This window comes from Scardinius erythrophthalmus (assembly GCF_964197995.2).
Source record: "Scardinius erythrophthalmus genome assembly, chromosome: 10".
NCBI lineage: Eukaryota > Metazoa > Chordata > Actinopteri > Cypriniformes > Leuciscidae > Scardinius > Scardinius erythrophthalmus.
In genome coordinates this window covers 46,322,892-46,335,476 of record NC_138230.1, presented here as the reverse complement: position 1 = coordinate 46,335,476, position 12,585 = coordinate 46,322,892, and the positions used below count along the sequence as shown (strand labels likewise).

General features: G+C 40.8%; 1 protein-coding gene across 2 annotated transcripts in view; it reads right to left on the bottom strand.

Moving 5' to 3' along the window:
* Positions 1-7,612: 7,612 nt before the first annotated feature.
* Positions 7,613-12,585, bottom strand: part of ube2m (ubiquitin conjugating enzyme E2 M) — a 7,081-nt gene continuing 2,108 nt past the window's right edge. Inside the window, exons 3-7 of one of the 2 annotated variants that reach the window (XR_014030954.1) lie at positions 12,306-12,344; positions 10,487-10,590; positions 9,891-9,954; positions 8,481-8,741; positions 7,645-8,374 (exon numbers count right to left, since the gene is read on the bottom strand). Coding sequence is in view for 1 of the 2 variants with exons in the window: in XM_081376883.1 (XP_081233009.1) it covers positions 8,601-8,741; positions 9,891-9,954; positions 10,487-10,590; positions 12,306-12,344 (348 nt within the window). In the remaining variant the exon portion in view is untranslated. Of the gene's footprint in view, positions 8,742-9,890; positions 9,955-10,486; positions 10,591-12,305; positions 12,345-12,585 lie in introns of both variants that reach the window. The other variant, XM_081376883.1, reaches the window with a different exon arrangement.

The window sequence follows — 12,585 nt, the reverse complement described above, 5'->3', positions numbered from 1 at the left end:
TTTTAATTGATTTGGTTCCGTCGCAATGATCATTTGTTATTAAATTAGGGGCCGCTAAGACGACACCATTCTCTCTACACAGACTTTAAACGCGAACCTGTGAGAAACGCTGATGGCGGTCACATGCGCATTTAGAATGGGTTCTATAGTTATGTGCGTAAGAATATACGCAGGTTTGGAATTCCCTACAAGCCAAGCCTAAACAAAATACTTGTCTTTCCTTATAAATTTTGATAAGGAATTTTATTTTATTTGTTGCTTTGGGGTAGGACCGCAAGACGAATTTTCCCGACAACGCCTTATCTGTAGAGTGGTAGTGGGATCCTCCATAGGGAGAGACTAGTTGGCACTTCAGCACTGCGTTGTCATCGGTCCAGGTGAAGGTCCTTCGTCAGATCTGGATACGGCCTGGATCCGGCAGGCTGCAGGAAAAACCTTGGGATAAACACAGACACTAAAATTAGCGTAGATGCCATTCTTCTCGTGATGTAACGAGTACATCAGGATTTTTGGGAAGTGTTTCCGGTTCCGGCTGACCTAATCTATGCAGCATAACATTAAATTATAGAAGTCTATAATGTATTATGTGAAAGCTAGGTCAAAGAGATGTGTCTTTAATCTGGCTTTGAACTGACAGAGTGTGTCTGCTTCCCGGACAATGGTAGGAAGACTGTTCCAGAGTTTTGGTGCTAAATAGGAAAAGGATCTACCGCCAGCAGTCGATTTTGATATTCTAGGTATAATCAACTGGCCGGAATTTTGAGATCGTAATAGACGTGACGGACTATAATGCGTTAAGAGCTCGCTCAAGTACTGCGGAGCTAAACCATTCAGTGCTTTGTAAGTAATCAGCAATATTTTAAAATTTATGCGATGTTTAATAGGGAGCCAGTGCAGTTTTGACAGAACCGGGCTAATATGGTCATACTTCCTGGTTCTGGTAAGAACTCGAGCTGCTGCGTTTTGGACCAGCTGTAGTTTGTTTATTAAGCGTGCAGGGCAACCACCCAGTAGAGCATTACAATAATCTAGCCTTGAGGTCATGAACGCATGAACTAATTGTTCCGCATTTGTCAATGAGAGCATATGACGTAATTTAGATATATTTTTAAGATGGAAAAATGCAGTTTTACAGATACTAGACACGTGACTTTCAAATGAAAGATTGGTATCAAAGAGCACACCCAGGTTCCTAACCGACGACGAAGACTTAACAGAGCAGCCATCAAGTGTTAGACACTACTCTAACACACTACTCTAACACTACTGTAATACACTACTGTAGCACACTACTGTAACACACTACTCTAACACACTACTGTAACACTCTACTGTAACACTCTACTGTAACACACTACTGTAACTCTATTGTAACACTACTCTAACACACTACTGTAACACACTACTGTAACGCTACTCTAACACTCTACTGTAACACACTACTCTAACACACTACTGTAACACACTACTGTAACACACTACTGTAACACACTACTCTAACACACTACTGTAACACACTACTCTAACACACTACTGTAACGCTACTCTAACACACTACTGTAACACTCTACTGTAACACACTACTGCAACACACTACTCTAACACACTACTGTAACAGACTACTGTAACTCTATTGTAAAACACTACTGTAACACACTACTCTAACACACTACTGTAACACTCTACTGTAACACACTACTCTAACGCTCTACTGTAACAGACTACTGTAACTCTATTGTAAAACACTACTGTAACACACTACTCTAACACACTACTGTAACACTCTACTGTAACACACTACTCTAACGCTCTACTGTAACACACTACTGTAACACACTAATCTAACACTCTACTGTAACACACTACTGTAACACTCTACTCTAACACTCTACTGTAACACGCTACTGTAACACTCTACTGTAACACGCTACTGTAACACTCTACTGTAACACTCTACTGTAACACACTACTCTAACACTCTACTGTAACACGCTACTGTAACACACTACTCTAACACACTACTGTAACACTCTACTGTAACACACTACTCTAACGCTGTACTGTAACACACTACTGTAACACAATAATCTAACACTCTACTGTAACACACTACTCTAACACTCTACTGTAACACTCTACTCTAACGCTCTACTGTAACACACTACTGTAACACTCTTCTGTAACACACTACTGTAACACACTACTGTAACACACTACTCTAACACTCTACTGTAACACACTACTGTAACACACTACTCTAATGCTCTACTGTAACACACTACTCTAACACACTACTGTAACACTACTCTAACACTCTACTGTAACACTCTACTGTAACACTACTCTAACACTCTTCTGTAACACACTACTCTAACACTCTACTGTAACACTCTACTGTAACACACTACTGTAACACTACTCTAACACTCTACTGTAACACACTACTCTAACACTCTACTCTAACACACTACTCTAACACTCTACTGTAACACACTACTGTAACACACTACTGTAACACTCTACTCTAACACACCACTGTAACACACTACTCTAACACTCTACTGTAACACACTACTCTAACGCTCTACTGTAACACACTACTCTAACACACTACTGTAACACTCTACTGTAACACACTACTGTAACACTCTACTGTAACACTCTACTGTAACACACTACTGTAACACACTACTGTAACACTCTACTCTAACACACTACTGTAACACTCTTCTGTAACACTCTACTCTAACACACTACTGTAACACACTACTGTAACACTCTTCTGTAACACTCTACTCTAACACACTACTGTAACACTCTTCTGTAACACTCTACTCTAACACACTACTCTAACGCTCTACTCTAACACACTATAACACTCTACTGTAACACTACTCTAACGCTCTTCTGTAACACTCTACTGTAACACACTACTCTAACGCTCTACTGTAACACACTACTGTAACACTCTTCTGTAACACTCTACTGTAACACTCTACTCTAACACTCTACTGTAACACTACTCTAACGCTCTTCTGTAACACACTACTCTAACACTACTGTAACACTCTACTGTAACACTCTACTGTAACACTACTGTAACACACTACTGTAACACACTACTCTAACACTCTACTGTAACACTCTACTGTAACACACTACTTTAACACTCTACTGTAACACACTACTCTAACACTCTACTGTAACACACTACTGTAACACTCTACTGTAACACACTACTCTAACGCTCTACTGTAACACACTACTGTAACACTACTCTAACACTCTACTGTAACACTCTACTGTAACACTACTCTAACACTCTTCTGTAACACACTACTCTAACACTCTACTGTAACACACTACTCTAACACTCTACTGTAACACACTACTCTAACACTCTACTCTAACACACTACTCTAACACTCTACTGTAACACACTACTGTAACACACTACTGTAACACTCTACTCTAACACACCACTGTAACACACTACTCTAACACTCTACTGTAACACACTACTCTAACGCTCTACTGTAACACACTACTGTAACACTCTACTGTAACACACTACTCTAACACACTACTGTAACACTCTACTCTAACACACTACTGTAACACTCTACTGTAACACACTACTCTAACACACTACTGTAACACTACTGTAACACGCTGCTGTAAAAACACTACTCTACACACTACTGTAACACTACTGTAACACGCTGCTGTAAAAACACTACTCTAACACACTACTGTAACACACTGCTGTAACACACTACTCCATCACACTACTCTAACACTCTACTGTATCACTACTGTAATGCTACTCTAACACACTACTGTAACACACTACTCTAACACACTAATGTAACACTCTACTGTACCACACTACTCTAACACTCTACTGTACCACACTACTGTAACACACTACTCTAACGCTCTACTGTAACAAACTACTCTAACACACTACTGTAACACACTACTCTAACACTCTACTGTAACACACTACTGTAACACACTACTCTAACACTCTACTGTAACACACTACTCTAACACTCTACTGTAACACACTACTGTAACACACTACTCTAACACTCTACTGTAACACACTACTGTAACGCTACTCTAACACTCTACTGTACCACACTACTGTAACACACTACTCTAACGCTCTACTGTAACACACTACTGTAACACTCTACTGTAACACTCTTCTGTAACACTCTACTGTAACACACTACTGTAACACTCTTCTGTAACACACTACTGTAACACTCTTCTGTAACACTCTACTCTAACACACTACTGTAACACTCTACTCTAACAAACTACTGTAACACACTATAACGCTCTACTGTAACACACTACTGTAACACTCTTCTGTAACACACTACTGTAACACTCTTCTGTAACACTCTACTCTAACACACTACTGTAACACACTACTCTAACGCTCTACTCTAACACACTACTCTAACACTACTGTAACACTACTCTAACGCTCTTCTGTAACACACTACTCTAACACTCTACTGTAACACTCTACTCTAACACTCTACTGTAACACACTACTCTAACACTCTACTGTAACACACTACTCTAACACTCTACTGTAACACACTACTGTAACACTCTTCTGTAACACACTTCTGTAACACACTACTGTAACACTACTGTAACACACTACTCTAACACACTACTGTAACACACTACTCTAACACTCTACTGTAACACTCTACTGTAACACACTACTGTAACACTCTTCTGTAACACACTTCTGTAACACACTACTGTAACACTCTACTCTAACACTCTACTGTAACACTCTACTGTAACACACTACTCTAACACTCTACTGTAACACACTACTCTAACGCTCTACTGTAACACACTACTGTAACACTCTTCTGTAACACACTACTGTAACACACTACTCTAACACTCTACTGTAACACACTACTCTAACGCTCTACTGTAACACACTACTGTAACACTCTTCTGTAACACACTACTGTAACACACTACTGTAACACTCTACTGTAACACACTACTGTAACACACTACTCTAACACTCTACTGTAACACACTACTCTAACACTCTACTGTAACACACTACTCTAACGCTCTACTGTAACACACTACTGTAACACTCTTCTGTAACACACTACTGTAACACTCTACTCTAACACTCTACTGTAACACACTACTGTAACACACTACTCTAACACTCTACTGTAACACACTACTCTAACGCTCTACTGTAACACACTACTGTAACACTCTTCTGTAACACTCTACTGTAACACTCTACTCTAACACACTACTGTAACACACTACTGTAACAGAGCTTAAGAGCTTTCTTGGAGCTCAAACAGTAGAGCGTTAGGTTCGGTTATGGGTTCGATTCCCAGGGAAAGCAAGAACTGATAAGAATGTAAATGTGTAGCTTGAAATGCAATGTAAGTCGCTTTGGATAAAAGCGTCTGCCAAATACATAAATTTAAATGTAAGGTCTTAACTTATTCTAACTTGAGCGCTCATGTGTGAGGCAGTGCAGAATATTCAAGCGTCAAATACGTCCATCAATGCAACATCATTGCAAAACCATAATCTGTGTGAAGCCTCCACGTTCTCAACCCTTCAGGAGAACATGTGTGTGATTCAGGACACACACTCGAGCTCCCGGGATCATGTTTCTCCCAGTTTCTGACTCGGACATAAACTAATTCAGCGCTTTGACTCCGTCTGGAATCAGATTAGTCAAAATCACAAATGAATCATACAATGCGATCTGTGAACTGGTTTATTTATAAGAATGAGCACAAAAGAATAATTCTTCATGAATTGACATCTGTCAGGTCTTGTGGCTGGTCATGATTTGTGCTGATGTGTGTATGAACAGTAAAAGGTTATATATTATGAAGAAAAGTAATTATTTCTCATAAACAACAACTACAGGGCAAGACACATTTACCGCATCCTCATTTAGTTTTTACTTGAACCCAATATAGTGTTTTTCCCATGTTATTTCTATTAAACAACACTTGACACCTTTAAGTATATGGTGATATTAAGGAATAAACATTTCATTAATCATTTAATTCAAAACCAATGCATCAACAATTTTTTTTTTGAAATGTTAGGCTGTTTGTACATTGGCCTACACAGATATGATGAGGAATCTGTTGATTAGAGAACAGAAGGAAACTGGAGGGAAAGTGCATCTGAATGTTGTCAGTGATGGTTCTCTAGAGCCGAGCATTTCTCCATGTTCTCAAACGCTTCGTTAGGGTCAGTTACTGTAACCGGTCCTTCATCGTCAGTGTTCTCCAGCGGGTCAGTTACTGTAACCGGTCCTTCATCGTCAGTGTTCTCCAGCGGGTCAGTTACTGTAACCGGTCCTTCATCGTCAGTGTTCTCCAGCGGGTCGTTACTGTAACCGGTCCTTCATCGTCAGTGTTCTCCAGCGGGTCGTTACTGTAACCGGTCCTTCATCGTCAGTGTTCTCCAGCGGGTCGTTACTGTAACCGGTCCTTCATCGTCAGTGTTCTCCAGCGGGTCGTTACTGTAACCGGTCCTTCATCGTCAGTGTTCTCCAGCGGGTCAGTTACTGTAACCGGTCCTTCATCGTCAGTGTTCTCCAGCGGGTCGTTACTGTAAACGGTCCTTCATCGTCAGTGTTCTCCAGCGGGTCGTTACTGTAACCGGTCCTTCATCGTCAGTGTTCTCCAGCGGGTTGTTACTGTAAACGGTCCTTCATCGTCAGTGTTCTCCAGCGGGTCAGTTACTGTAACCGGTCCTTCATCGTCAGTGTTCTCCAGCGGGTCAGTTACTGTAACCGGTCCTTCATCGTCAGTGTTTTCCAGCGGGTCGTTACTGTAACCGGTCCTTCATCGTCAGTGTTCTCCAGCGGGTCGTTACTGTAACCGGTCCTTCATCGTCAGTGTTCTCCAGCGGGTCGTTACTGTAACCGGTCCTTCATCGTCAGTGTTCTCCAGCGGGTCGTTACTGTAACCGGTCCTTCATCGTCAGTGTTCTCCAGCGGGTCAGTTACTGTAACCGGTCCTTCATCGTCAGTGTTCTCCAGCAGGTCGTTACTGTAACTCAGGGTTCACCAATCTCGGTCCTGGAGGGCCGCTGTCCTGCAGAGTTTAGCTCCAACACACCTGTTTGAAAGTTTCTAGTATGCCTAGTGAGACCTTGGTTAGCTGGTTCAGGTGTGTTTAATTGGGGTTGGAGCTAAACTCTGCAGGACAGCGGCCCTCCAGGACCGAGATTGGTGAACCCTGCTGTAACCGGCCCTTCATCGTCAGTGTTCTCCAGCTCTTCCTCTCTCCTGCTTCTCAAACGCTTCAACCTTCTAATATCACCAAAACATGTCATCCTGAGTTTCTCTGACAGATTTATAAAATAATGACAGAAGACAATCAGAACTCTTCGAGGACAAATGGAAGTTTCCAGAAAAAGACCCAGATATTGAAGACTTTGTTCACAGTGCAGAGGAAATACGCTTTTCCTTAAATCTGATTTAATGGCAGCTAATAGTGGCCTGATTTTTCCTGTGAGGACCTGTGGCTTTCGCTCGCACATTCACACTGGATATCGAAGTAATGTGTAGAACTGTTAGAAAGAAAAGTGATTTTTACAGCTTTTAATTAATGATGACACAGCAAAACAGAGCGTTTGGATTATCACATGAACATATGTATGATTTTCTCCTATGTTAAAGTTAATAATCAACATGATAATCCATGTTCTGACGATGCAACTGTCTGTCCTGATGCAGAGGCACTTTGGTCCAGGTCAGATAAAACATTTTATTGTCATCGTTGTCGTTTTTTAAAGACAATCTGCTGTTGTAGTTTACACTAATCTTAAAATGTAGGCATTCAAATCAATATTTTATTTAACATAATTCATATTGCAGTCATCGTGAACAACTGGGATTTCAATATACACAACAGAATTGTAACATTTTACGGAACCATTCCTAACCCTAACGTCATACCCTTCCCTCCTCAAGAAAATCCAATCCCACCCATTCCCAACCAGGAAAACTATAGCAAAACATCTTAAGGTCTCCCAAGCTCACAACAGCCCAATTTGCAGACGGATCCTGTGGATCTCGAGTTAACCAGTCTCCAGGCTCAACGGGTTATCAATTTGTCAATACTATCAGAATTGGTCAGATGCGATGCTATACACGTCTTTTTTTTTTTTTTTGCAAACATAAAAATTAGTGACTACTAAACACAGTTGAATATGTGCGACGCGAGGCAGGATCCCCGTCGCTGACGCCCAGAGGAAATCAGTCCTCAAGCCTTCATAATGGAATACAAGAGAAGTGAAATGACGTCTCGCTCTCGGTTCATGTCTGTGAGTGGGAGGATAAGTTAGCATGTGAATCTCAGCAAAAATAAACAGTGGGTACCAGCATAGTGGCAAAATACGACTGAATTCTCTGAGCAACAATCACTGACCAGCCTTTCCCAGCCTATTCCTTAATAACCCCCCCGCGCTCCGGTCAGTGTGTCGGTCAGTGCATCTCAGCGCATGTAAACGATAAATGCATTCTCGGACGTGAGGGCCGGCGCGCGGGACTATTTCAGACAGCGCTCGAAGTACGTAGCGCCCACGTATCCGCCGCGCAGCGAGCGCTGGACGTTCTGCTCGAAGAGCCGCCGGTTCGTCTGAAGGACTTCGGCCGCTTCTTTATTCAGCGGGTCTTCGGGATTCGGCTCCTGGAAGCGGAAACACACGGGAACAATTAGCACAGGGCTTGCTCACAAACGGCACAAATGAACGCCATTGCAAGTTGGATTTTCATGTCTGTAAATGACACACTATTCACCAATTAAAGGATAAGTTCACTTCAGAATTTTACTCATAGTGGATATAGTGGACATCAATGGGGTCCAACGGGTTGAAGGTCCAAATCTGAGTTTCAGTGCAGCTTCAAAGTCTCGACACGAGGAATAAGTGTCTTATCTAGACAAACCAGCGGACATTTTATAACATAAAATAAATAAACATTTATATACTTTTAACCACAAATGCTGGTCTTACACTAGCTGTGATGCGCCACACATTACGTAATCAGGTTGAAAGGTCAAGCGTGACGTAGGCGGAAGAACAGGCCCAGTGTTTATAAAGCCAACGTGCAAAGACTAAGTCAAACGCCTTTTACAATAAATAAATAAATAAATAAACGGTAAACCAACGATGTCGGATGATTTTGAAGTTGGAGGAGAAAATCTGTTTTTCGCCCTTCCCCACATTTTCCGCTTACGTTAGTTTACCTCCTATACTTTCCAACGGGATTACTCAATGCATGAAGTTGTGGCGTGCAAGACCAGCATTAGTGGTTAAAAGTATATAAATGTTTATTTGTAATAAAATGTCCACTGGTTTGTCAAGATGAGACTCTTTTTCCTCGGCTGGATCGTGTCGAGACTTTGAAGCTGCACTGAAACTCACATCTGGACCTTCGACCCGTTGGACCCCATTGAAGACACTATATGGAGAAACATCCTGGAATGTTTTCCTCAAAAACCTTCATTTCTTTTCGACCGCAGAAAGAAAGACATGAATATCTTGGATGACGAGGGGGAGAGTAAATTATCAGCAAATTTTAATTCTGTGAACTACTCCTTTAAACTGTAAGAAAACATGAAGGAGATTTTATCTACGGTGAATGGACTGCATTTAAACTAAGGCAAGCAAAAGATATCGTAACAGTGAAAAAACACAATGATGAGGTTAAAGAATAATTAAACGAATCGACATGAACCTCACGCGTCATGAAGTTTGGTTTCGAGGTTCGTTTTGGTGAACACTAATCAACATGACGCGCAGTGATTCGACATTCAGGAAACGTAAGCGGAACTTACGAGGAACAGATACTGTAGTCCGTATATGATGGAGTTAATCGTCAAGACCGGCTTCCAGTCTTCTCTGAAACATAAAGAGTCAAAGTGCTTTCTCAGTTACACTCTCGTAGTTCATCATGACTATTTCCACACGTCAAACACAAACACAGTCTGTACAGGATCAGCAGAAAAAAGCACTGCTCAATCCCAGGACCATTTAAAACACACACACACACACACAACTGAATGGTAGAAAGTATTTTGGAAATCATGTAAAAAAAAAAAAAAAAAAGACATGTTTGAGACAATTAAGCGGAATCACTTCAAAATTCACAAAACTGTCATTATTTACTCAAACCCGTAAAAATGTACATCACAAAAGCAGACATTAAAATATTAGAAATAAAGAAATTTTAGATCAAGCAACAGGAACATTCGTCAAAATCTCTCTGTGTCATGCAGAATAAAGTGAGATTTTACAGTATTTAATGAATATTTATTGTATTTGAACAACCAGTGCTAAAGATCTAAGAGAGTTTGTGCTTATGTACAGTTCTGCTTTAAAACGGGTTCGCTGGTCTGTGATGATAAACGTGAGGAAAAGGTGCACACAATACCTCAAAATATTTAGACAGACGTTTCCTTCGAGGTCGATGTTGGGGTGATAAACCATCGTTTCACATTTGACTTTTGGAGGGTCATGAGGGTAACCCTGCCCTACCTGAAAGAGAAGAGCATCTGACCTTCAGACACGCTTTAATCGTCATTTAACAAGCTTTTGGAATTGCTGTTAGAAGGTAATTTGCAAGGACTAGTACCAGTTAGTTTCCGGTATGAGTATCTTCCTTTCAAGCAAAAATAAAGCCATAAAAACATGGAAGTGACTAAACATGTCAGCTCATCGTAATACATTTGTAAATGGCAAATTAAGAAATAAAGAAAGGAACAAAAGACAGCAAAAGAAAGTTTACACCATGAGCAGGGCTGGGACGAGACACCATCTCCCGCTTCGGTACTATCACGATACTTGGGTGCCGATACGACATGTATTGCGAGTCGATATTGCAATTTTTTTAACACTAGACCATCGGAAAAGTTAAATCACACACTTATACAGACTGTACATGATGTATAAGAGGAGTCATATTTACAAAAACAAATCATCCCACCTTTCTGACTTATTTCAGCAGCATCACACAGGACTACATTCTCTCCAATAAATGAGTCAATAACAAATACATTTTTTAACAGTCACTTGTCACTTAGTGGCGAAACAATGTAATCGATAAATGCGTTATTTTAAAGTCCAACTGAAATCAAAATTGACCCTATTTACTTTGTTAGTGCATATTACTAGTCTCGTGCTGAAAAATTAATCCGTGCAAGTTAATACACAGAACAAGATTGTTTGCCGTCGTAATCTTTAATCAAAGTCTGAAAAGTTGCTTCCGGTCTGGAATGGCTTTCCTTCTCTGATGATGTAGGTTTGACGGCTTGGGTTGGGAAACGCTTCACCACTCCCCCCCAACCGCTAGTCTGCGATGAGCCGAGACGGAGAGGAGGAGCGTCTGTTCAATGTTCCCTTTCACCGGGAAATACGTCACAACACTGGAGAAAAGTCGTTTGCAGCTTCCGGTTCACGCGGACTTTAAGCACCAAGTTTCTATCAAAAGCTAATTATGATCGCTATCGTGGACATCAGTGTTCATATTTGAACTTTAAACTTTTATCCAAGTACTTCTATGATAATTTTAACTATTGCATCACAGAAATAATGACACTATGAGGTTGGAAAGCGACTCATGACGGCTCTATCCGGGTCAGCGCCAGCACAGGTCTGAATGATGCGATATGATTTTGTCAGAGTTTGACAGACGAACTGAAGGGTCGCGTGTGTGTTTGGATGGAGATCACAGTCTGTTAAAGCCGAATGGAGCAGCTCTACGGTCTCAGTACGAGCAGCGCGAGAGTTGCAGAAACAGCACTTACTGAAACTGCTCGTTCCTAGCTTTGCTCATGCCTAACTGTGTTCTCCAGAAAGATCTGCCTCATCTTCATCATGATCTCTCTTCACCCGCACTGACATCCTTCAGTTCAGATTTACCGTATTAAAACACCGCAGGAACTTTCATTACTGAGACGTTTATCTTCCTTTATATCCAACTAACGTGTTAAACATGAAAGTTGCTTTGCTCTGTGGATTTGAAGTTCTTTAATGAAATACAATTTTTGCATTTTAAGAACTGAAAATGAACATTCCAGTTCTCAAGAATTATATTACATTGTAGAACTACCGGTCTGTAAATCCTCATGTAAAGCTATTATAAGGTTTTCATCTATATAATCTACTAGAGCAAACAACTAGCGTCACCGTCTGATCAGTAGAGGGATGTTATGTATTGAAGTGATCACGGATTTACTCAAGCTGCTGTTTACCTTAAAACTGAAGACAAATTTCCCACCTTTATAGAAACCCTGTAAAAAAGCAGAGAACATGATAAATGTTTATTAGATTGATCAGGACAGTCAGAAGAACAAAGACATGTGCAGAAAGCTGTCTTGATGAATGAATATTTCCCTGTTGGAAAGCATTACAAGCGCAGGTTTCATGCTCCGCTAATTAAATCACAGTTCTTCATTTGTGCTGCTGATAACGATCTTCACACACTGACAAACTTTACGCTAACTTTAAATCACATGCATGAACCGCGGCTTC